The 26414-nt window shown below is 37.3% G+C and overlaps 2 protein-coding genes across 7 annotated transcripts in view; both read right to left on the bottom strand.

Moving 5' to 3' along the window:
• fes (FES proto-oncogene, tyrosine kinase) overlaps positions 1–7444 on the bottom strand; it is a 35486-nt gene extending 28042 nt beyond the window's left edge. For 2 of the 4 annotated variants that reach the window (XM_067401251.1, XM_067401254.1), the window contains exons 1-4: positions 7325–7383; positions 6287–6365; positions 2751–2997; positions 517–690 (exon numbers count right to left, since the gene is read on the bottom strand). In XM_067401251.1, the coding sequence (XP_067257352.1) occupies positions 517–690; positions 2751–2975 (399 nt within the window). In that variant the 5' untranslated portion in view covers positions 2976–2997; positions 6287–6365; positions 7325–7383. Of the gene's footprint in view, positions 1–516; positions 691–2750; positions 2998–6282; positions 6366–7324 lie in introns of all 4 variants that reach the window. The other 2 variants (XM_067401252.1, XM_067401253.1) reach the window with 2 other exon arrangements.
• Positions 7445–13927: 6483 nt separating this feature from the next.
• The window catches only part of furina (furin (paired basic amino acid cleaving enzyme) a), a 129950-nt gene continuing 117463 nt past the window's right edge, over positions 13928–26414 (bottom strand). For all 3 annotated transcript variants that reach the window (XM_067401257.1, XM_067401255.1, XM_067401256.1), the window contains exons 13-16: positions 21812–21991; positions 21578–21702; positions 19510–19638; positions 13928–14559 (exon numbers count right to left, since the gene is read on the bottom strand). In XM_067401257.1, coding sequence (XP_067257358.1) covers positions 13940–14559; positions 19510–19638; positions 21578–21702; positions 21812–21991 — 1054 coding nt within the window. In that variant the 3' untranslated portion in view covers positions 13928–13939. The remainder of the gene's footprint in view (positions 14560–19509; positions 19639–21577; positions 21703–21811; positions 21992–26414) is intronic.

The raw sequence follows: 26414 nt of genomic DNA, 5'->3' as shown, positions 1-26414 counted from the left end.
TATTCTTTAGTTTTTAATTTTAAATAGTATTCTTAGTCTGTTATTTTGTTCGGACAGTTGCACCACCTGACAAAACATAAAATAATATGTATTATTTAAATGTACTAAAAACGAATTCAAACTAAATAGGCTTTGTGCCATGAATTTATCAAATTATTTTAAAAGGAAATAATGCATTTGGACACAAAAATATGCACGTCCTGACCCGTATATAAAAAATAATTTAGATATGGATGGAATTTTTTCATTTCCCTAAACCTAACTGAGCCCAACGGTAAGATCTTGTCTTAGGACATTTGCATAGTTAGTATTACAGTGCTAAATTTAGACCATGAAAGTAAAACAGAGGGAAAATGCAAAAAATATGAATAATAGTTTCTTATTAAGAATAATAGTTTTTAATAATAGTTGCAGTAAGTGCCTTTAAACGCCTCTAATAAGAAACACGAGATAATGTGGAAGTGTTCTTGCCGCGAGAGAGTGATTGTGTGCGAGTGATGTGCGTGCGGCGCTGACCCTGCACATGTCCTGGTTGAGAAGACTCCACTGTTCCCCGTAGGTCTTCCTCAGCTGCTGTTTGTCCCGGACGAGGAGGGTGAGTTTGCTGAGGGGTCCCACCATCAGATCCTCCGAATGCTTGCGTATGATACGACTGAGGCTCTCCGTCTGACTGACCAGCACGTTCCACGACTGCGAGAGCGAGAAAATGAATGACACTTTAGGATTAACCAGGCATTGAAAATGAACGTATGATTAGATTTTTATTGTGGCGCATTTATCTCTGAAAGAACATTTGAATGTTTAGGATTTGCATACTTGTATGCTCATTGAGTGCTTTTATCATTGATGTAGGGTCTAAACAAATGGAAGATCCTCTGGGAAAGTCAGAAAGAAGATATCAAGAATATCAGAGAAAACCTGAGGGTTTTTGGCAGAAGGTTTCGTATGGCCTGCATGTTTACAGTGCGGTTTCCCATATCAGGGACCGGACACTTTCTGTGCCTCTTCACTACTCTTTAAATAGCACCTTTTAGTATGTAAATATCTTAACATCATGTGGAGAGCAAGGGTGGACAGTAATGAAGTATTGCTACATACTTAATTACATCAAGTATCTGTACTTTACTGGAGTATTTTTTATTTTGAGCAACTTGACTACATTCCAAAGCATAATATTGTACTTTTAATTCAATTCACATTTATTTGTATAGCGCTTTTCACAATACACATCGTTTCAAAGCAGCTTTACAGAGAACGCATGTCAACATTACACTTTAGAGAATGCAGTTAGTTAATAATGTAATCATTTAGGCAGTTTAATTCACAATCACTGTTAGCAGTTTAATTGAAGGTAGAAGCAATGAGCTCCTGGAAATAATTAATTACATATTAACAATAACTCCACTGCATTTCATAAAAAACATTATTTTGAACTGAAGAAATCATCACATGCTCATGTAATGCAATAGCAGTGTCCAATTTGCGAACAAACTGGTTCTTTTCAGTGAACCTGCTAAACCAGTTCGCAAATCACACCGAATGATTCATTTGCAAATTGGACTGATCCGATTGCAGCTGCTCCCGAATGAACAACTCACTGATTCAGTCATCTGTTCAGAGTCTCTAGTCAACTGAATTTACAAGTCTGACTCAAAATGAGACTGAATTTACAAGTCTGACTCAAAATGATACAAGAACTGGTGTCACGAGAAATCGAGTCCCCCCTCTAGGAATCAGGTCTCCTTTAGGACCCAGGTGGTAATGCCTGATCAAAAGTTGTTATTGTGATGTCTTGATTAATTATAACCTATTTCACTGTTGTATGGTGTTACATTAAGTGCACACACAACATGCTTGAAATATAAAACGAATGCCTATGTATTGCATAATAAAACAAACTGGAAACAGATATTGGATGCAAAAAAAAAAAAAACTAATATAATACAAGCTAAGCTAGCAGGCTAATCGGGTAAATGTATGCTATATTAGTACATAAACTAAAAAACAGTAAGAACAAGTGGAACAAGAAGAAAAAGAACAATCATAGCAAGGGACAGGCCAAAAACCTTACCCTTATCAGAATAAACGCAATTTTAATTATTTAAAATAATATTTAATTGACTTTGCTTTGGTGTAATATTGATAAAACAATACACAGTATTGATATGTTTTTAAATCACAAATTTATTTGTTGTCACAGTACTTCTACGTCCGATTATTTCTTAGGGATGCAAAAGACACCGATTTCATGGAATGACCCTGTTATGCATTAGCTCTATGTGACGTCTGATTTTATTGTTTGTCAACACACATTACTTATGTATCTGCATCCACTAATCTTCCCTGACAGTACTTGACAATTTATAATAATTCTAATGATGTTAGACCCAGCATTTCCCCTTCCCCCAGGGATTTTAAGCAGTAGGACTTTATAAAATATATAATATACATTTCATTTAAAAGTATATAAGTATATGAAATAACAAAATAAAACATTCAATCCATCAGTAATTTTTACTTTTAATACTCGGTACATTAAAAATTAAGTAATTTTGTACTTTTACTAAGTAAAATGGGAACTTTTACTGGAGTAATATCTTTACATTTACTCAAGTACTTGATTTGTGTACTTCATCCACCGCTCAACACAGAACCGGAGACCATTTTAGTGTGGATATATCCTCTAAACACAGTAAAATCTCCAACACATACACCGAAAGCTTTAAACTTGCTAAGGAGATACTTCCAACCTTATTGAACTGGCTGATGTAGTCGACACCTCCTCCAGGCTGGGACCCCTCCAGCTTCTCAACAATGGCTGACATCTGATGCAGCTGTACGGAGAACTCGCGGTCGCTCTTGGCCCTCTGCGTTATCCATTTCTTCATGACCTCCATCAAACGCAGCTCAGAGTCTTGTAGTTTCATTAGGGCGGCGTGACCCTGAGGGCACCACAGGTCCTCTGCAAAGCCCATACCTGCAGCTCGCTACAACAGCCTGGTCAAAGGTCGAGGGCACTTTTATTTATATAGCACCTTAAAACAACATTTCTGCTGACCAATGTGCTTCACAATAACACAATAAAAAGATAACACAGTTATACAAAAAATACTAAGTATAAAAATTTAAAGGTGCAATCGAACGTTTTTTTACAAGATGTAATATGAGTCTAAGGTGTCCCCTGAATGTGTCTGTGAAGTTTCAGCTCAAAATACCCCATAGATTTTTTTAAATTAATTTTTTAACTGCCTATTTTGGGGCATAATTAGAAATGCGCCGATTCAGGCTGCGGCCCCTTTAATTGATCGTGCTCCCCGCCCCCCCAAGCTCGCGACTATCGTTGAATAAACAAAGTTCACACAGCTAATATAACCCTCAAATGGATCTTTACAATGTGTTCGTCATTCATGCTGCATGCATGCTTCGGATCATGTGAGTATAGTATTTATTTGGATGTTTACATTTGATTTTGAATGAATTTGAGGCTATGCAGCATGGCTAAAGCTAACATTACACACTGTTGGAGAGTATTATAAAGAATGAAGTTGTGTTTATGAATTATACAGACTGCAAGTGTTTAATAATGAAAATAGCGACGGCTCTTGTCTCCGTGAATACAGTAAGAAACGATGGTAACTTTAACCACATTTAACAGTACATTAGCAACATGCTAACGAAACATTTAGAAATGCCTTGAACATGGGCTGGCATATGCAAATATTGGGGGCGTACATATTAATGATCCCGACTGTTACGTAACAGTCGGTGTTATGTTGAGATTCGCCTGTTCTTTGGAGGTCTTTTAAACGGGACTAAAATGGTGGCTAACAAAGACATCTCTAGCGTTAATTTTGATCACGGCTTGTCTTGAAAAACAAGTCAATTTGACGTTTGTCGTAGGAGAAGTCATACTGCAAATCTTCTGACACTGCCAGAATTTTGTCAGAGGTAAAATTTGATCGCAACAGTCATTAATCAGCTGCTGATGAACTTGTCTTCTACAGATTTCAGCCTACGATTATAGGAATCTTTTAGGATTTGCAAAATTTGTCTCAGATTACCAAATCGTGGCCGAAATCGCAGAGTGTGCACCCGCCTTAAAGGATTAGTTCACTTTCAAATAAAAATTTCCTGATAATTTACTCACCCCCATGTCACCCAAGATGTTCATGTCTGTCTTCAGGCGAAAAGAAATTGAAGGTTTTTGATAAACATTTTCTCCTTATAGTGGACTTCACTGGACTCCAAACGGTCAAAATGACAGTTTCAGTGCCGCTTCAAAGAGCTTTAAACGATACCAGACGAGGAATAAGGGTCTTATCTAGAGAAATGATCGGTCGTTTTATACAAAAATACAACTGTATATGCTTTATAAACACAAATGATCGCCGTGCACGTGCTTCCGCCAAAACCGCTCTTTCATATTCTTCAAAAAGCTTACACTGTATGTCCTACACCTTCCCTATTCTATTTATGGAAAAAATGGAACTGGTGCTGCGCTTGTTCAGTAAGTAGAATAGGGAAGGTGTAGGACATACAGCGTAAGCTTTTTCCTGGAATGTTTTCCTCAAAAACCTTCATTTCTTTTCCACTGAAGAAAGAAAGACATGAACATCTTGGATGACATGGGGGTGAGTAAATTATCAGGAAATTTTAATTTGAAAGTGAATTAATCCTTTAAGACTAACAAATCTAAAATTATGAATAGGCCCGAGAAAAAAAGATTGTTTTTTGTTCAGAGATGGCTTGAATACAGATAGAGAGGAGGAAAACCTAACAGATTGAGGGAGTGAATTACACAGCTTAGGGGCAAATACGGAAAAGGCTCTATCACCTTTAGATTTCAAGCGAGACAATGGGATGATTAATAGTTTGTCAGAGGATGATCTAAGAGATCTTATGGAGAAGGTCTGAGATATAATCTGGAGCCAGAGCAAGGCTTTAAATACAAAAACTAAAACCCTGAAATCAATTCTGAATTTGACTGGTAGCCAATGTAAGTGTGCCAAAATAGGGGTGACGTGCTCACGTTTTTTCTTCCTCGTTAAGAAGCGAAATGCAGCTTTTTGAACCAGTTGCAAACATGTTAGGGAAACATATAAAGCATTGCAATAATCAAGCCTTGTTGAAATGAAGGCATGAATAACTGTCTCTAGGTCACTAAAAGATAAGATTTTAATTTCCGTAAACCCCTAAGCTGGAAAAAACGGCTCTGACAACAGAGTTTATTTGCTTGTTGAATTTTAACTCTGAGTCAACAACAACACCCAGGTTCTTTACATAAGTGCGGATATTTGCTTGCAGAGGACCTAAACGGGAAATCAGGCCATGGAGGAGCCAAATAAAATGACTTCAATCTTGTTTTCATTCAACTGAATAAAATCATCACCCATCCAACTTTTAAAGTGTTAGTTCACCCAGAAATGAAAATAATGTCATTTATTACTCACCCTCATGTCGTTCTACAGACCTTCGTTCATCTTCAGAACACAAATTAAGATATTTTTGATGAAATCCGATGCTGTGCATTCACAGCAATGACATTTCCTCTCTCAAGATACATTAATGTACTAAAAACACAGTTCATGCGAGTACAGTGGTTCAATATTATTATAAAGCGACGAGAATAAAAACAAAACAAATTAACGACTTAATATCTAGTGATAGATGATTTCAAAACACTGCTTCAGAGCTTTATGAATCTTTTGAGTTGAATCAGTGATTCGGATCACGCATCAAACCGCCAAACTGCGGAAATCACGTGACTTTGTCACTCCGATTCACTGATTTGATTTGTAAAGCTCCGAAGCTTCATGAAGCACTGTTTTGAAATCGGCAATCACTAGATATTGTTAAAAAGTCATCATTTTGGGGTTTTTTTGGCGCACAAAAAATATTCTCGTCGCTTTATAATATTAAGGTTGAACCACTGAACCCACATGAACTGATTTAAATATGTTTTTAGTACCTTGAGGAAGTACCATTGCTGTCTATCCAGGCCTCACTGAGTCATTGAATTATCAAAAATATCTTAATTTGTGTTCTGAAAATTAACGAAGGTCTTACGGTTGTAGAACGGCATGAGGGTGAGTAATTAATGACGTTATTTTAATTTTTGGGTGAACAAACCCTTTAATGTCATTTCCACAGGCTAACACTTAGACCCAGGTTTTATTGACTGGGTATCATATCAGTCTAGGGAACATAAGCATCATTACCATCCTTTATTTGAAATGTGTGTGAAAATATTGCCAAAAACAATAACAAACAGTCAAAATTTACCTACAGTGTGTATGTGTCAGCAGCAGTATGTCGGTAAATTAAACTTTCTGTTCAGGTCAATGAGCAACACCACAAGCCCAGATCTACAGAAAGAGGAAGAATATTTTGACTTTCAAAATACCTAAAAGTGCATTTCATCACATAATTGAAGCATTTTGTGTGGCTGTCGCAAAAACGATTGCACGGAACGTAGGAGTTTTCAGATGCTTTCATTTCCTCAGTGGCAATTTAGGACAAGAAAGTGATGTTGTCTATGCTGACCACTTCCCGTATCGCCGTGGCCTTTCAAATGTGAAAGCTTATTCATAATGAAAAGCTCAGACATAAGGAAATGTGCTGAAAAAGTTAAAAATTTACATTGCATAACAGCAGAAAGAAAAATACATTGTTCCACACTTCATGAAAAAAAAACCCTGATTTGCATCTCTGCAGTTATTATTAACCACTTTGCTTTAACTCAGCAGAGACACATACAAACTGCTTAAAGTTATTCAAAAAGGGTATGAGAAGTAAAATAAAATAAACTTTTTATGGTGTTTTCTCATTATTAGACATTAGTCACATTGTTTACTCTCATAATTTCGTTTAAAATATATAACTAAAAAAATATTTTACAACAATTAAAGGTAACACTTTATTTCCATAGTCCACTTTAGGTTATTTTACAAGCAAGTAACTGTCAATTTATTCTACTAATCCTAATCTACTAGTTTAATGCTAGAGATAGTTGACATGTAGTTACTTATAGTTAGTAGAATGTCTAAAGTGAACTATCGAAATAGTGTAACTCAAATTATAACATTTGCATGAATAGAGCTGAAAAATAAATAGCTTATTGTCTGAAGGGGATGTCGTCGTGACGTCACTGAGGTCGGTCAATGAAACATGGCTACAGCAACAACATTCGAATTTTCAAAATAACATTTTCTTAGAATGCTGATATTAAATCAGACAAACATAAAGTTCTAAAATAGAATGATAATGCAACGAACAACAGAACTCCGAATATTTGTCGAGACTTGAAAATTCCGCGAATTCTCACCTGAGATGTGTATGGCGCGAGGACACGTCCTGTCAGAGCGACCGGAACGCGTAATTATCCATTACAATCGAGCGATGAGAAGAAAAGAGCGCGTCGGAACGATTTCTACTGGAGATGGTGAGATAAGCAGGGCGATAGACGAGCTCTTGTGTTGACAGCAGCAACTGTAGATCTAAACCAGGAAGACAGTCCGGCAGGCAGGACGCAGACTCACTGCCTTCAGCAGGATTAAACCTCTAATGCACGACAACACCTCACTTACACATACACTTTAACATGTCTGCTAGGAATTTATTTATACAGCATGTACATTCATTAAAATGATTAAATATTAATTTCATTCATTATTATTGTAATTATGAATAAAAATAATTTGTTTAACATTTTTGTTTAGACTATTTATAGGCATATTTATATAAAATGTAAATATAATTTTGTAGCCAAGACTTTAAATGTGCTTATACAGATAGCATTTGTCTATACAAGTTAATTTAAAGGGATAGTTCACCCAAAAATTAAAATTCTGTCATTAATTACTCACCCTCATGTCTTTTTTCATCTTCAGAACACAAATTAAGATATTTTTGATAAAATCTGATGTCTCAGTGAGCAAGATAATTAACACGTTCAATGCCCAGAAAGCTACTAAAGATACATTTAAAACACTTTGTGATTCAACCTTAAATGTTATGAAGTGACGAGAATATTTTTTGTGCACCAAAAAAAACAAAATAATGTCTTTATTCAACAATATCTAATGATGGGCGATTTTTTTTTTTTTTTTTTTTTTGACTGCGTTCAGCGGAATAAATAAATTCATACAGGTTAGGAAGAACTTGAGGGTGAGTAAATGTTGACATAATTTACGTTTTTTTTTTTTTTTTTTTTTTTTTTGTTTAGGGTGAACCATCCCTATAATAATAAATGCTCACATCAGCAAGCAACATACAAAAGATCTAGCTGTCACGCCACAGTCATGATTTAATATTTTGGTCAAAAGTACGATGAATCATAGTTTTTTCTTCAGTAAGCATGTTTTGCTGAGGATTACACACATTTTGAACCGCTGATGTAACATTGTACAAACTGAAGGAAGTTGTCTGGAAGTCCACTTTTGTTGTAAAACAGGCAATGCCTGAAATGTTTTGTTTTAGTTTCATTTTCATAGTATTTTTGAGTCACATTTCAAATAATTGGCCAATGCACTGACCAGTCAGTAAACAGTTCGACATTTCTCAGTTTAACACATCCTTTATGTACAGACAAATCCTCCCCTCAATGCATGCAACACTTCAACCTCAACAGGATGCCAGACCTGTCTTAGAAAAAACACTTCTAAAAACCTTTAAAAAGTCACAGGTATCTTTTACAAGAGCTTTTCAATTTAGCCATCTACTACTATTTAAATAAAAATAATAAAACTACCAAAACTACCATAAGATTGTCTGACCTACAGGAAATACAACAAAGAAAAAATGAAGTTTGCATAGATCTTTATTTTTTTTTTTGTATAATCTATAATTCGCATATTGACATCAATTAAATAAAAAGAAAAAGAGCAAAATAATCTTTAAATTACATGTAAATGACAATGCACCATATATAGTACAAAAATAGGCCTTAATTTTTTTTCCCCCGTCTCAGGTAGTCATATAAATGATTGGCGTTTTCTACTTGGGGATCTACATGCATCAGTTGACTCTTCAAATAAAGGAGAAAATAATCCTATGAGTCCAGAAGGTTCTTGTTCAGCCCGAACACACACACACACACACCCACCCACCCTCTAGCGCAATGCAATTATCGCACCATCAGTGTGAAAGCATATTGCCCATGACCTGTGTAAAAACTGTTGTCACCAGCATTTTGACCACAACCACACATAAAAATATAATTCAACAGCCCATTCGAAGCATTTTTTAGATGTGTATGGCCAAACCAGCGACCCAATTTAAAACTGCAACTAACATTGCAACAAAAAAAACCCACCGCAAACTTTGTGTTATTTATTAATTTACTCAGTGTGTTTTGTTTGTTTGTTTGTTTCAGGTCATGTTATCACTCTAAGGCAAGCAGATTTTCATTCTGTGGTCTTTGGTCATGCCTTTGCACACTTTAAGGCTTTCCAAAACACAGCTGTAACGCCAAATCATTACTGCAGGGGGCGAAAGAGCTCAGTGGGGCCAACATTATTGTCAAATATCATGATATTTACCAGCTGTGAAACTGGATGTACGTGAAGATGCTCTGTTGGTTTACGGACATTGCACTATGAGAGTGTGGAAATAAACGGGACACATTTCATTATACCATAATTAATTGATAATGTGAAATAAAATGTGGTTGCCCTACCCAACAAAACTAAGGAAAGTCAAGGCTGAGGATGGTACAAGTCATTTGTGGACTGGCCACACCTGTGTTTGTTTTGGGCAGTCGTAAGGAGACTAAACAACAATGGTTTTGAAAGGCTGATCATGATCACCAGTTATCGCTAATCACTGTGATCTGATATATATATATATATATATATATATATATATATATATATATATATATATATATATATATATATATATATATATATATATATATATATGATATGATAAGGGAAGCCGGACTCCAACTCCATCACATAACTCTGTTGAGTCTCTATTGCACAGATTCGATAGATAACATTGTCATTTTGTAAAGATAATGCATTAAACCAACATATGTAACATATGAATATGTGACTAAGAAAACAACAGAAAAGCAACTACTATATTCTGGACAGGTTGCAGATGAGCTGACGAGGCCAAGCATATTACTAATAATAAACATTAGTAAGCAAAGAAAAAGACCTGATGAAAAGACTGTCGAGCAGATCAAACTAAACCAATCCTAAGTGATATCAGACAGCTGCTCGGGGTGGTGGTCATGAGAGCCCTTTCTCTGATTTATTTAAAAAAGACACCCATACTGTACAGAACAAAACCGCCATAATCTCTATATATATAATCACCATAAACATGACAAAAAGGAAGCCAGGTCCTTTCAGGATGGGCCATTAGCAAAGACTCTTTCTAGTGTTTCAAACCCTTGACTGGAGGACAGAATTAAATTGGCTCGGAGAGGCTGGCCGACATCAGAGTTTCTCACCTACATACAGTCAAAGAGCGCAGTTCGCAAGCAATCTCTCACACAAAAATGAAAATATTTACCATATTCACTTACTCATGTCGTTTCAAACCTGCGTGAGATCTTGTTGTAATGAAATAAGTCATTTTGTAGAATCACCAGAGCTTATTTTTTTTAAAAATAAATGAGGGTAGAGGATGTCAAGCATCACAAAAGAACCATAAAAGTGGTGCATAAAATTATATTTAAAGTTGTTTGATGTCTTATCAATTTAAGTCGCTATTTGCTGATAATGTTCTCCTGCACATCCATGCTTCGTGTCAAATGCCATTCCTGCTCATGTTTAATTAAAATGATATATAAAACAAACAAATATACAGGTTTGACGTCATGATTTTGACATTTTGAGGAGTATTATTTGAAGTAAATGACATTTGAGAACAACGCAGAAGTTGCATAAAATACTTTTATGGTAAAAGTATATGCGAATGGCCCCAGTCACCCAAATTCAATTCATATAAAAATGAACTAGACCACTTTTTGTCTTTACTTCAATAAACATTACACATTTGTAATGTCCTTTTCGAGCTTGAAAAGCCCTAGTCCTCATTTATTTATGGTGATATGGACACAAAGCCTTTGGACTTTTGACAAAAAGTCATGCAGGTTTGAAATGACATGATGAAGGTTAGAGTGTTAGCAAACGATGACAGAAGTTTTATCTTTTGGAGAAGGATTCCTTAAAAAAGCTTACATAAAATTAAAATCATGAATTCAGCAATGCAGATGCTCCAGGGGGAGCAGTAAGCTCTATAAATGTGTGCAAGACAACATGCTGCTCTCTTCTCCATCTCTGATCATGAAGAAATAGTGATATGTTCTTCTAAAAGGCTCCCTGCGCAAAGCCAGTGGATCCGACCCACTGCAGCACTGACTGACTTCATGAAAACGTAAATTCACTCACTCACTTCACTTCACTTCACTTCACTTCACTCACTTCACATACCCGCTCCACATGCTCACTCCACATACACACTCACTTCACTCACTTCACATACTCACTTACTCCACATACTCACTTCACTCACTCACTCCACTCACTCCATATACTCACTCCACATACATACTCACTTCACTCACTTCACATACTCACTTACTCCACATACACTCACTCACTCACTTCACATACTCACTCCACATACACTCACTCACTCCACATACACTCACTCACTTCACATACTCACTCACTCCACATACTCACTCCACTCACTCCACATACTCACTCACTCCACATACTCACTCACTCACTCACTCCACATACACTCACTCTCACTTCACATACTCACTCACTCCACATACTTACTCACTCCACATACACTCACTCTCACTTCACATACTCACTCACTCCACATACTTACTCACTCCACATACTCACTCACTCACTCACTTCACATACTCACTCCACATACACTCACTAACTCACTCACTTCACATACTCACTCACTCCACATACTTAGTCACTCCACATACTCACTCACTTCACTCACTTCACATACTCACTCCACATACACTCACTCACTCACTCACTTCACATACTCACTCACTCCACATACTTACTCACTCCACATATTCACTCACTCACTCACTCCACATACTCACTCACTCCACATACTCACTCACTCCACATACTCACTCACTCCACATACTCACTCACTCCACATACTCATTCACTCACTCACTCACTCACTCACTCACTCACTCACTCACTCACTCACTCACTCCACATACTCACTCACTCCACATACTCACTCACTCACTCACTCACTCCACATACTCACTCACTCCACATACTCACTCACTCCACATACTCACTCACTCCACATACTCACTCACTCCACATACTCACTCACTCCACATACTCACTCACTCCACATACTCACTCACTCCACATACTCACTCACTCCACATACTTACTCACTCCCAATACTCACTCACTCACTCCACATACTCACTCACTCCACATACTCACTCACTCCACATACTCACTCACTCCACATACTTACTCACTCCACATACTCATTCACTCACTCACTCACTCACTCACTCACTCCACATACTCACTCACTCCACATACTTACTCACTCCACATACTTACTCACTCCACATACTTACTCACTCCACATACTCATTCACTCACTCACTCACTCACTCACTCACTCACTCACTCACTCACTCACTCACTCACTCCACATACTCACTCACTCACTCACTCCACATACTCACTCACTCACTCACTCCACATACTCACTCACTCCACATACTTACTCACTCCACATACTTACTCACTCACTCACTCACTCACTCACTCACTTCACATACTCACTCACTTCCCATACTCACTCACTCACTTCCCATACTCACTCACTCACTTCACATACTCACTCACTCCACATACTCACTCACTCCTCACTCACTCACTCCACATACTCACTCACTCAGGGTGCTTTCACACTTGGTTCGATTGCCTTCATATCAGCAGCGAACTGCACCAGAGTTCACTTGAACTGCACCCCCGACCACCCTTTTTAAGCGGACTCGGGTACGGTTCGCGGGTGCACACCCGAGTTTCAGTGTTCACATCATCCAAACGTACCGAACTCTGACGTCAATCGAACCTGGGTGCACACCAAAAGTGCTAATGTGAAAGCACACTCACTCCACATACTTGCTTCAATTACTCACTTCACTTACTCACTCGCTTCACATACTTCACTAACTTCACATACTCACTTCACTCACTCAGTTCACAAACTCACTTCACTTTCATCACTCACTTCACATACCTGCTTCATTTACTTGCTTCTTACTTCACTTACTCGCTTCACATACTCGCTCACTTACTTCACTTACTCACTTCACTCACTCGCTTCAGTTTCTTCACACACTTCACTTACTCGCTTCTTACTTCACATACTCGCTATACTCACTCGCTTCACTTGCTCGCTCACTCACTCACTTCACTTACTCACTCACTCGATTCACTCACTCGATTCACTCACTCGATTCACTCACTCGATTCACTCACTCGATTCACTCACTCACTCACTCACTCACTCACTCACTCACTCACTCACAGAAAAGCTTTGTTATTCTCGTATGCAAATATTTCAATCTCATTGTTTCTTTAAATCTCACTAGGCAAGAGGAACAGACCAAACGATAATCATGTTTATTGTAGTTTTGTCTCGTCCCCGTCGCTTGTGTTTGGAAGCTTTCCATGTTGAGGCACCGAGAGGTCAACGCCCAGGTGAATCATGGCTCATATAACTAAGACAGGTGGGAAAAAAAAACCAAAATGCCCCAAAAGTGAGATATGTTCAGACGAACCCCAGAATGAAAACAAGTGTATATAAAAAAAAAAAAAAAAACAAAAAAAGAAAAAAACAAAAAAAAAAAGAGACAACAGTGCAGTAGAGGCTAGAGAGGGGAGGAACGTGGTTAAAGAGCACTTTGTGTTTTGATGAAGGCAGTCCTCTCATTGTGGATCTCGAATTCCTCATTCTCAGACTCGGAATTGCCCTCATCCTCCCCCCAAACGGTCGGGATGCCCTTGTAGGCAACTGCGGTGCGGTTCAAGCCAAACCCGACCAGTAAGCCAGATCCCGGCTTAGCTTCGACAGAGTGCAGTTTGTTCTGGCCGCGCGTGTGCAGCTGCAGAAAGCTAAACACACCCACAAACGTAGCCACGATGAAGGCACAGCTGAGCACCGCCACGGTAACAGGCAGTTGAGAGGCCAGTTCGGGCCGGGGTTTCAAGGACCTGCCGTCACCTTGCGTCTGAAACAGTCCGCCGTCCGGAGACTCGCGCAGGATCTGGTTCTGGTGCAGACAGGTGCCGGCAACGACGTCCAGGTGGCTGTGAGGCGGGCAGGAGAGGCAGTCCTGAGACCCTGTGGCACTGCAGGTGAGGCAGACAGAGTGGCAGGGCAGGCAGGTGGGGTGCAGGACGGGCATCACCTCGTTGTTGGGGAGGAAGGTCGAACGGGTGCCCGGGGTGTATCCGGCTGGACAGTCTCTCACACAGCCCTTCTGGTACAAGTAGAACCCGGGGTTGCACTCTGAATGAGGAGGAGGAGGAAGAAAAGTAAACTTTAATCATTTATAAAGGTTTCAATACAGGCATAACATTATTTTGGGTTGAATACAAGTCTGTACTGCTGATTTCATAGAAAATCAGCTTGATTCATCCTCTCTTTTTTTAACCACTTGGATAGTTGTCCATGGGACCAACATTCCTGGGAGTTTAAAGGCAAAAATGCAAAGCTTGTATGTTTTTGAAGGGCATTCAACAATACATTCAGCAAGCTGACAATAATAATAATAGAGGGTATTCACATGATATCATCGTCGGCTGGAGTGAGTGCAGTTACACCCACTGAGTGGGCAAAAGACTGAGTGGAAGCATTGGTTTTCGGTGCGAATGCCACAAAAAACACATTAAAAACGGGAAAGATCTTTGCGATTGACTGTACAAACAGATTTGTCAAGAAATCTGAGGTATAATTTTACAGACTGACGAAAGCTACAGAAAAGAGAAGCAAATGAATCGCTGCAATTCACAGAAACAACTGGACTCCAGGCAGCGAAAAGTGGATTTGCAGTTATAATTTTGTCAATATATGTTAAAATCATATATAATCGCTATATATTGTGTTGACAACTCATCAATTAAATATTTACCATCTTATATTCTGCATAATTGGATGTTTTTAAATAAACACTGACAAAAACTATACAAGTTTTAAGGCTGGACGATATATATATAACATTGATGTACGTGATTACCTGAATTTAGAGCTACCTATATTAAAGTTATATAAAGCGTTCAAAGGCAAATTTGCTTTATGTGTTTCCCTGGCATCGAAATCAGGTACAGATATAAACAGAGGTGGGTAGTAACGAAGTACATTTACTTCGTTACATTTACTTGAGAAGTTTTTTGGAAAATTTTTTACTTTTACTTTAACTTGAGTACATTTGTAATGAAAAATCTGTACTTTTACTTCGCTACGTTTAGCGACGTTCCTCTCGTTACTTCATTTTAATGCAATACTGTAAATGTTAAGAAATGCGTAATTTATCTTTTTCATGAACGATGCCCCATTCCCACAAATGAATCACTCTTTTGAGTTGATTCTGTTCAAAGACGTGATCAAACAAGTTGGTAAAACTGTCTAAATTGGTTCGCGAATCAGTTTGAATGATTTGTTCAGTTCCTGCACACACTGAATCGTCTGAAGCGGTTTCTCACTCGGAGCGGATGAAGTAGCAGTCGACCTCCAGTCAATTAAAAGTAAATCTGCAAATGCATCCAATTGTTTGCCAGCGACGAAGAACTTTATTAGCTGAACTGCGTATGCTGTCTGCAATTCCACAGGTATTGATTTCATTTGATTTCAATTCATACAGCCAGCCGATATTTTACAACGAAACAGATTATTACGCCACGATAAAGTATGTAGCATTTCTTTACCATTTTTATGGACATACATCTTAATTTATATATTAAATAAGTTACCATTGTTCAGAAAGTATGAAATGGTAATTTGTGGATAGCCTATTGCGCAATGGTGGCGCCGGCGACCTGTTCGTCTTGAAAATGAACGCCTTTGCGTTGACACAGTTAACCAGTTTACAAGCGCCTGCAGAAATATACATCTGATTACATTTTGGAGAACAGACAATAGAAGATCCGTCAATGTGCATTTGATCATTGTTTGTGTTCAGATGTTCAGCGGTTATGAACGTGAGCACATGTAAAGAGTTTTCTCTTTTCTTTCAAATGTAGCTGTATACATTATACAAAGTAAAGGACATGCAATGATATTCAGGATACAGATGCCAGAAATAATGCTTGTTTCTTCTGTGCTTGTTGCAAAGATATCTAATTATGATAGTAATTTAAATATCTATATAAATAATAACATGCTATTGTATTGTTGTGTGTGTGTGTGTATATTATATATATATAGTTACAAAGTAACTAGTAACGAGCTATTCTATTGAATAGTTATTATGCATGCGTTTATCTCCTCACTTACAGAGGGACTAGATGGAATATTAATTCACGTGACTTTGGCAGTTTGATACACATTCCGAACCACTGATTCGAAACAAAAGATTCGTAAAGCTTCGAAGCTTCATGAAGCAGTGTTTTAAAAATAGCCCATCACTAGACATTGTTGAATAAAGTCGTTAGTTTGTTTTTTTGGCACACAAAAATATTCTCGTCACTTCATAACATTAAGTTTGAACCACTGTAGTCACCTGAACTGAACGGTCCAGGAAAATCAGGTCTTTTCAAATGCGCTACCTCTTTAAGGACCCAAAATTGCTTGATGTCATTCCCATTTCTGGAATAATTATTAAACCACACAAGTCAGCATCTTCTGACTGCTGCAAAGGCTAATCTGCTAAATGGCACTTTTTAAGTGCAAATATCCCTTTTTATAAGCTGGAAGGGCACGTTTGGTTGCTGTGGTAACAGTGCTTAACACCTGGAGAGAGTTCAAGCTGTGGAGGTCAGATTAAGGGTAATCTTGATCACATGAGGACCAGGAAGAACTCCATCATGTGATACAAACAAAGCACCTGACATTTCAAAAAGCAATAAAGCATGCGAGGCTATGCTTTGCAGTCATTTTAACATGGTTAAGAGTATTCTTAAGCACCATGTGAAGAGTATCTTTTTCAATAATTATCAAACTATTATTAAGTAATTTTTTTTATTAATATTATTATTAATAACTATTATTAAAATCTATAATTTAAATAATTAAATAAATTTATAATTTAAATTTAAATAAAGCTGAAATAAAATAAAATTAAAAAATATTAGATGAAAAGCTTAAACTGCAAAGATTAAACTTTTTAGTTTAAGATGAAATACTTAAATTAAAATGCACAAAAACTATACAAGTATTTAAATACAAATACAAAAAAATTACAATCCCAAAGGAACTGTGGTAAAATCACTAAGGCAGAGTCTCCTGTGATTATTGCTTTTATAAAATAAGGTCATGCCAATGTGATAAAACACATTTATATACAGTATAAATAATATTACATTTGCTTTTAACCCAAAAGTAAGTATTATTTGTAATTTTAAAAAATATATATTGTTTGAATATTGAGAAAATTCAGGTATTTTAACTTTTCTTCCAGATTTGACAAAAATTTGGTCTCAGACTCATCATAAATGTTTTTATATTTTTGTGCTGTTTCGCTGCATAGTCTCAGCCATCAAACCGCCACTGGTTGCTTTACGTGGCGGTCAGACAGTCTCTTCAGGTCTAAGTTAAGTGGGCAGTTCTTGCCCAGAATAAGCTGGGTTGAATAAGAGGCTAAGCTGCATTATACTATGTGTAAACAGGCTTTAAGAAACTGATTTCTGGGAGAGAAATCAAATACATACTCCTCTGGCTTATTACAGTACACACACACACAAAAAAAAGAAGAGGTGAAGACTACAGTATCTTTTTAGCATTCATAATGCTTAAATCCATTTAGTACGGTGTCAGTCAGAGGAGGACATTAGAGGAGAAGATGGCAAAGGAGAGAAAAAGGACATAGCTGATGAAAGGAGGAAAACTACTGAAAGAGAAGTGGACAGGTCAGTGTGTGTGTATGTGTGTGTGTGTGTGTGTGTGTGTGTGTGTGTGTGTGTGTGTGTGTGTGTGTGTGTGTGTGTGTGTGTGTGTGTGTGTGTGTGTGAGAATGCACTGGCAGTGAGTGGCCACATGAGGGGCATGGCCGTAGGCTAAACTGGACAGCTGCCTTGAACACAGCTGCCAATGCAGCTGGCACTGTGAACTATTCCAGGACGGAGTTATGAACACACAATTTAACAGCTAAGACATGACCAGCACAACACACTCAAGACTAGCAAAAGGGACCTATAAAAACAGCTGTAAGGTTTATAGCCTTATTTTAAAGATTTAAATTAGTGAGGAGATTATCGGGGTCACATTGACAACCATTACTTATTAATACAATAGTAGAAACATTTTGTAAAAATCAGACTGCCATTCAAAAGTTTGGGGTTGCTAAGATTTTTTAAAGATGTTTTTGGAAGAAGTCTCATGTTGCATTAATTTGATCAAAAGTAAAGTAAAAACACAAAAAATATTACAGTTTAAAATAGAGGTTTTCTAATTTAATGCATTTAAAATTATTTCTGTGATCAAAGCTAAATTGTTAGCATCATAACTCCTTACATGATCCTTCAGAAATCATTCTAATATGATGATTTGATACTCAACATTTAAAAGTATTATTTATGTTGATTTTTTTTTTTTTTTTTTTGTGTGGATATTTTTGTAAGAAAGTTAAAAAGGACAGCAATTATTGTTTTGTAACATTGTCTTTACTGTCACTTTTGATCAATTTAATGCATCCTTGCTGAATAAAAATATTAATTAATTACTAACCAAAATAATCTTATGGACATCATAAAGGACACTGTGTTTACTAGTCTGATCTTTCAACAAAATTAAAGGTTGTGATCATAATGGAAAACCAGCAAAAAAGCATGTGAAACAAATGAATTACACAACGATAAACATTTCAAACAGTTGCATGCTACATTGTTGTCACATGACACAGCATTGCATGATTCATTCAGAAAAAAAAAAAAACTGTTTTGCAGTGACTTTTTTTTTTTGGCCAGGCAGTGTATTTGTGTAAAATGTCAAAAGGTTTTAGATTGCAAATAAAATAGTTAAGATGTTAAATGATATTTTGTTAAACAATATATGGAAGGTCAAGTCGAGCACACTATTATGTGCGGTGTACTTTACTGCACATTTTGGCAAATGTAATAGGCCATCTAGGTGTTTCGTGCATGAAAATGGACAGTACACACTCTACAAGAAGGTGTATGAGTAATATTGTAGCATACCATTCTGACAATTCAAGTCTGCAGCTGAAAACTATCAGAGGAAAACTAGTAAATACCACTAGTAGGTGACAGGGGGCGCACTTTCACCATCATTTACTCTGACACTTACCTGTGCAGATCTGATTGAGGTCATAGGTTTTGCAGCTGCTGTCAGCGGTCTGGCTGGAGTCTGCTGTTGAAGGGCTGGATAAACCAGACGACGTGCCATAGAGAATCAGCGTGAACTGAGTCAGAGTGCCTAAGACACACAGACAGACAGAGAGTAAGTCTGACTCGTGGACACAAGAAACTCACCAAATGAGAACAGCTGACATTTGTGAATCAGTATTTTTTCTGCAATATCTCTGAATCAGTAGACTGTATTATATCCACAATTTACAAACGAGGAACAACACAAGCGATTGACCAAAAGCAAGCAATATTAGCATAGCTGATATAATATGTAAACCAGAGCAGTACCAAGTTAGAATATAAATATTAAAGCAATATGCCACAAGAGGCAACGCATTAGTGATTTTACCAAAGTTGAGGGGCATTATAACTCATAACTGTGTAAAAAAAAAAAAGTTATGTGGGGCCTCTCGTAGCTTACTGCATTTATAAAATGGCAGCAAAGCAATATGATAAAGCAATGTTTGACAAATGAGTACATTTAATTTATTAATGATAATTCTTCAAGTAATAAAGTTCATTATCTTAAAGGGGACCTATAATGCCCCTTTCACAAGAGGTAATATAAGTCTCTGGTGTCTCCAGAATGTGTCTGTGAAGTTTCAGCTCAAAATCCCCCACAGATCATTTATTATAGCTTGTCAAATTTGCCACTATTTGGGTGTGAGCAAAAACACGCCATTTTTGTGTGTCCCTTTAAATGCAAATGAGCTGCTGCTCCAGAAGAGGGCGGAGCTTTAACAGCTCAACAACAACAAAGCTGGAGAATCTCACGCAGCCAAAATGAGGATTGTCAGTAACGGTGTTCAGCCTTACATTGTTCAAACCGGAGTCGACACTGATGGAGAGACTCAGGAAGAAGTTACAACTTTTAGGATGAAACTGGATGTTTCTGAATGGTTAGTGGATACATTGATGTAGTTGCTGTGGAGTTGTTTTTGTATAATGACTAATAAACTGCATAAATGATCACTGTCACAGGTAAAAACCAACTCAAAAGCAATATTTATTTATCTAATGAAGTAGCCTTGTGCTATGTACAAAATTATTCAAATGCAAAATAAACTCCATTAATATACTTTTTTCTTAATTCTTCAGTAACCCTGATAGAAAAACATTTTATTTTGAGATAATGTCTGATTGTATCACTTGTACCTGTTTGCTCATTTTGTGTCCACTAACATGGACCACTCAGAAGATACAAGTCTGATCATCACTGTGCCCAGTTACAGCACACGATGTGTTTCAACATAGACTTCTTGTCATCATCGTTCAGTAACTGCAGTGCCGCATCGCTTCGACATGCATTAGATTAATGGCCCATTTTGTCTCTATAGTCCAATAAAGTCAGAAGCTCTGTAAATTCTTAAAGCAACAAAGAGAAATGGCCTAGGTAATGCACTGGACGGATGGTCCGTTCAATCCAGACATAAAGCAGTTATGTTAGTGTCTGGCCGGGACAAAAGAATGGGGTTTGGCTGGAAGTCGCTCTATATTTACAGCGTTCAGGGGCGGCTGGAGAGTGTGATAGTGGGAGAGGGAGGAAAAACTCAGTCCTCTGATTTACTTAGCTAGATTTAATTAATCAGATTTACTGCAGGGTGTGGTGAAGGAAGACAAATTGACTGTGACATAAAAAAGGAAGAAAACAGGACTGGGCAAATCAGGCGGATTTAGAGAGAAGATACTCCTACTCTTGTGTGAAATGGAGAGCACTGGGAGACATAAAAAAGAAAACGTTTTTTTTTTTTTTTTTATGGACCAAAATCAATGTCTGACTTTTTAATCTCTGAAAAGTCCTGGATTATGTTTTTATTTTAATTTTAATATCATTTTTTAGGATCATATTTGTTTCATTATATCTTTACTATCATTTTTATTGTACTTTGGAGGTCCAAATAAAATATGTTGGATATGAATCTGCATCTCCCGTATAAGCACCACAGCAATGCATTTGGAGAATAAATGGAATAAAATAAAAGCAAAATAGATGGACAAGCTGTTACCATAGTCGGTGGTTCCAGCCACATTCTCGATCTCCAACATCCATTCTCCACGAGGGTCTTCATCCCAGGAGTGGGTGGTCATGAAAGCCCAGTCATTGAAGCCCTCAGAGGAGTAATCGTGAGGCCTGTGAGAGAGAAAGCGTTAGACTCAACTGACTGAGGGGAGCGTGTGAAGCTGCTCACAAAGCAATGCTATATTTAAGTTTTATAAGAGTGGACATTTTAGTGGCTAACCTGGGAGTAAGCAGTGTGGAGCGGGTGCCCTGTGGGCTGATCAGGTGGATTGCCAGATTTCCTCTGCGGTTGTAGGACAGGGTGAGCTGGGCTTGAGCATGCTCTAATGAGCTCACAAAGTTGGCCGTCCCAGTACATGCATCCACACTTTTGGTGATTACCAAATGGCTCCCAATATTCCTAAAAACAAGCACATAGTAGGATAAAAGTCATTAAAAAATTTTTTTTCAAGAACTGACAGTAAAACACAATGAACGTCAGACTTCTAAAAACAAAAAGTTATGCATGTATCATACACTGCCAACCAAAAGTTTGGGGTCGGTAAGATTTTGTTTAAAAAAAGTCTCTTATGCTCACCAGAGCTGCATTTATTTGATCATTTGATTGATCAGTTGTGCTGCTTATTATTTTTCTTTTCTATTCAGGATTCTTTGATGAATAGAAAGTTCTTAAGAACAGATTTATATGACATTTAGATGACTTTTACATCATAATTTTTTTTTTTTTTATATATAAAAATGAAATTAATGCAATTAATAAATGTGTCCTTTTTTAATAAAACTACTAATTTCTTAAACAAAAAAAGTCTTACTGACCCCAAAAAGTCTTACTGACCCCTTTTTGTAACTTTTGAACCACCATATAGCTATAAACAGTCACAACACTAAATTTTTTTTTTCATTTATCATCCAGCAGGTGAAAACTGTTAGTTCAGTAGCTTATAAAAAAATATTATCTTCATGCAAAGCCTTATGATTTTACTGAATTCTCTTAAGAAATTATTATTATTTGCATAAACCTTTAATGAATTTCCAAACACTGTTTGGACTAATAGGAGTTTATTTCCCAAACTCACACCGACAGCAATTGACATGCTAAAGTTGAAGACTGAAGTATTTCGTTTCTGCGATACTAATGGCATTGAGCAGAAACACAAAAATAAAGCATATTTTAAATCTTGCTAACGTCCCTTTCGCACAACTAACCCAATGCGTAGCAGCACAACGGCCCGTTCACTTTGACTTGTGAATGACCTGTTTTCTCTTTGAAGGTCTAAATGCACTTCTGTAACCCATGTAACAGATCAGTCATGGTCCCACAGCGGCTAAACTGCCTCTGGCTCTGCCTGCTACAGTAGCCACACACCCCCAAACTCTCGTTACAGGTTGAGCTGGGAGGAGACGGATCTGAGCGGACCTCTCTCAAAGTTCAGACGGTGCTTCAGTGTTTACACTTTTGGGGGAGGTAAACTCATAAATGGCATAATAATATTAGTCAATGAACAATAAACTGGGTTAAGAGAATGCATTTTAACTAGTGCAGTCAAGCAATTAAAATGTTTAATCTGATTAATTACACTATATGGCGATTAATTAATCGTAAATTAATCACATCAAATTTGGCCGAGAAATTACCCCCATAAGATAATTTAAAGTTGTTATTGTGTTAAATGAGAAAAGTGTCAAATAGACATTACAAATAGCTTTAGAAGGAAATATAATTTATTCTTTTAGGCTTCAACAGGCAATGAGGGTGAATAAATTATGATAAAATTATTACCTAACTATACTAAAACTATACCTTTTATGATTTTTTTATTAATATGGAAATATGAATTTTTTTTTCACAAAATGATCCTCTAAATAAGAAAACTGCCAGTAGGTGGCAGTAAATGTCTTAATGAGTAAGTCAGTGAATCATTGGTTCACCAGATTGATTAGTTTAAACAGCTGATTCATTCAGGAATGAAGTAAATGGCTCTCTTCATGAATGGGCCATTGAATCATTGGTTCTGTTGCTCGGAGATGCACAACAGTTCTACACTGGCATTATAGGTAATATTTTCATTTTCAAAAACATACAATATTGTGTCTACAATGTAACACTATATTAACTTCTTATTTATTGAACTGTTGTATAAAATCAGTATCACATTTGCACTTGTGCCATTAGGGACAAAAACTGCATTTGTGTGATACTGTGCTCATTACTTGTGTGATATTGCTTAAAGGAACACTCCACTTTTTTTGAAAATAGGCTCATTGTCCAACTCCCCTAGAGTTAAACAGTTGAGTTTTACCGTTTTCGAATCCATTCAGCCGATCTCCGGTTCTGGCGGTACCACTTTTAGCATAGCTTAGCATAGTTGATTGAATCTGATTAGACCGTTAGCATCGCGCTTAAAAATGACTAAAGAGTTTTGATATTTTTCCTATTTAAAACTCGACTCTTCTGTAGTTAAATCGTGTACTAAGACCGACGGAAAATGAAAAGTTGCGATTTTCTAGGCTGATATGGCTAGGAACTATACTCTCACTCAGGCGTAATAATCAAGGAACTTTGCTGCCGTTCCATGGCTGCAGCAGGCGCAATGATATTACGCAGCGTCTCTCACAAACGTCTCCATGGTTGCAGTACGTTCCCTGTGCAAGCAGGGGCTCACAGGCGCTGCGTAATATCATTGCACTGCTGCAGCCATGGAACGGCAGCAAAGTTCCTTGATTATTACGCCTGAGTGAGTATAGTTCCTAGCCATATCAGCCTAGAAAATCACAACTTTTTATTTTCTGTCCGTCTTAGTACACGATTTAATTACAGAAGAGTCAAGTTTTAAATAGGAAAAATATCAAAACTCTTTGGTCATTTTTAAGCGCGATGCTAACGGTCTAATCAGATTCAATGAACTATGCTAAGCTATGCTAAAAGTGGTACCGCCAGAACCGGAGATCGGCTGAATGGATTCGAAAACGGTAAAACTCAACTGTTTAACTCTAGGGGAGTTGGAAAATGAGCCTATTTTCAAAAAAAGTGGAGTGTTCCTTTAACTACATCATAATATAAATATGAGACGAAAACTCATTCATTTTTGCCCTGATATCTTGAATTTTAGGTTCATTCTAACTATATTCTATAAGATCCATCACACAGTGAGTTGTTGCCCTGCTTCAGGTTTGTCACCAATGTCTGGGGCGGGGCACATTAAATTCATTAATAATTTTAACGCGTTCTTTCCCCCATAACGCGTTAAACACGTCGACAGCCCTGATTTTAACATAACAATCTTACATCCTTGACCTTAAAACAATGTTTTAAAAGCACTCAAATGTTGACTCTGCACATCAAACTGGGATTTCAGTATTTTAACACTGAATTAAATAAATAAATAAAATAGCTTACTGAATCAGGAGTGCTATACTGTATCAAACCTTTGCTACAATACTGATGGGTGCAAAACACATCAGAAAAGTTGAGCCAGGTTAAGACTTGTGCCACCGATGACCCTACAGGAGCCTTTAGGCTTTTGGCACTCTGCACCCAATCCTGTAAGGAGCTTAGAGCGCCCATCCCTGCTCACCAGAGACAGGGTTACAGAGGAAGAAGAGCTTAAATCAAGAGAGAGAACGACAAGTCCATGAGGAATGAAGCATAAAAACCCCCTCTGTGCAAGACTTCAAGTCGGAGATGTTGCGAGCAGAAAAATGAAGAAATGTACGGCAGAGCCAAAGCGAGGCAGCCCGTAATCACTTTGCTCTGTGACTTCTGCAACCAGCATGTTAAATTGGGCTTTGCTCCAGAACCTCTTGATCTTTCAGTTACGTTGGTGAACCATAAAGCATGACTGGGAGAAGGGATAAAAAGAGGGTGAATTTTTAAAGACAGACTTGATTCGCTGAGTGAGAGGACGAGGCACTTTGAGGGTCCGTCTTGAGTTCGAAGATGTCAGCTGTGATGGAAGTGTGACGAACGTGGATGTAACAAGCTTATCTGCGAGTCATTACCTCTTATAACCATGCTCTGCTGGCAGCGGAGATTCTTCATGCACTGAAGCATCATTCAAGATGCCCAGCTCTAAATTTAAATGTGATACACCATCAAAAGTGATGTTTCGCTACCACCTCATTTCTTATTCCTGTTTCATCTTGCACTCCATGACCTTTTTAGCAGCACTAAATTTAAAACATCATCCCAGTTGTGTGCACCAAAGAACCTCAGTTTGCCACGAGTTAGTATCAATTAAACCCCTTAACTGTCACCGTCCCACAGGTGGGACGTTTGCCATTACATATTTAAAACAGTAATATTCTATACTAAACCTAAACTAATCTTGACAAACTATATATCATTTGAAAGCTTAGAATCTCTAGTTTACATATTTGGTGACTGAGGAGCAGTAATTTATCAATTTGCAACAAGCATATTTTCGTACTCTTAAGGCATGTTCAGACCTTTATTTTAAAATAGCGATGAACATGAAAAATCATCAAAGATTGGTTGAAACATGTTTGTTTTCATGCCAAGAGTTCAAAAGATAACATCCATTCAACTTTTTGAGAAAAAAAGGTCTGAAAATGTTTTTAATAGAAAAAAGAATACATTTATGATTGTGGCGGCGATCTATAACCCACATACATGTTATTTTTATGTTTATTAGAGGCTGAATTTATATCAAATTCTGCCAAACTTCCCATACTACTTCTATATAGGATGTCTACTTCATATATTGTATGAAAATAATGGAAATATATGGCTCAGATCACTCAAACCATATATGGAAATGGAGGCGCCTTTATATGGTCAGTAATGGAGCTTGGTTGTCAACTAG

Source organism: Chanodichthys erythropterus, chromosome 11 (assembly GCF_024489055.1).
Source record: "Chanodichthys erythropterus isolate Z2021 chromosome 11, ASM2448905v1, whole genome shotgun sequence".
Classification (NCBI taxonomy): domain Eukaryota; kingdom Metazoa; phylum Chordata; class Actinopteri; order Cypriniformes; family Xenocyprididae; genus Chanodichthys; species Chanodichthys erythropterus.
Note: the sequence above shows the minus strand (reverse complement) of the source record. Positions and strands in the feature narration are given on the sequence as shown.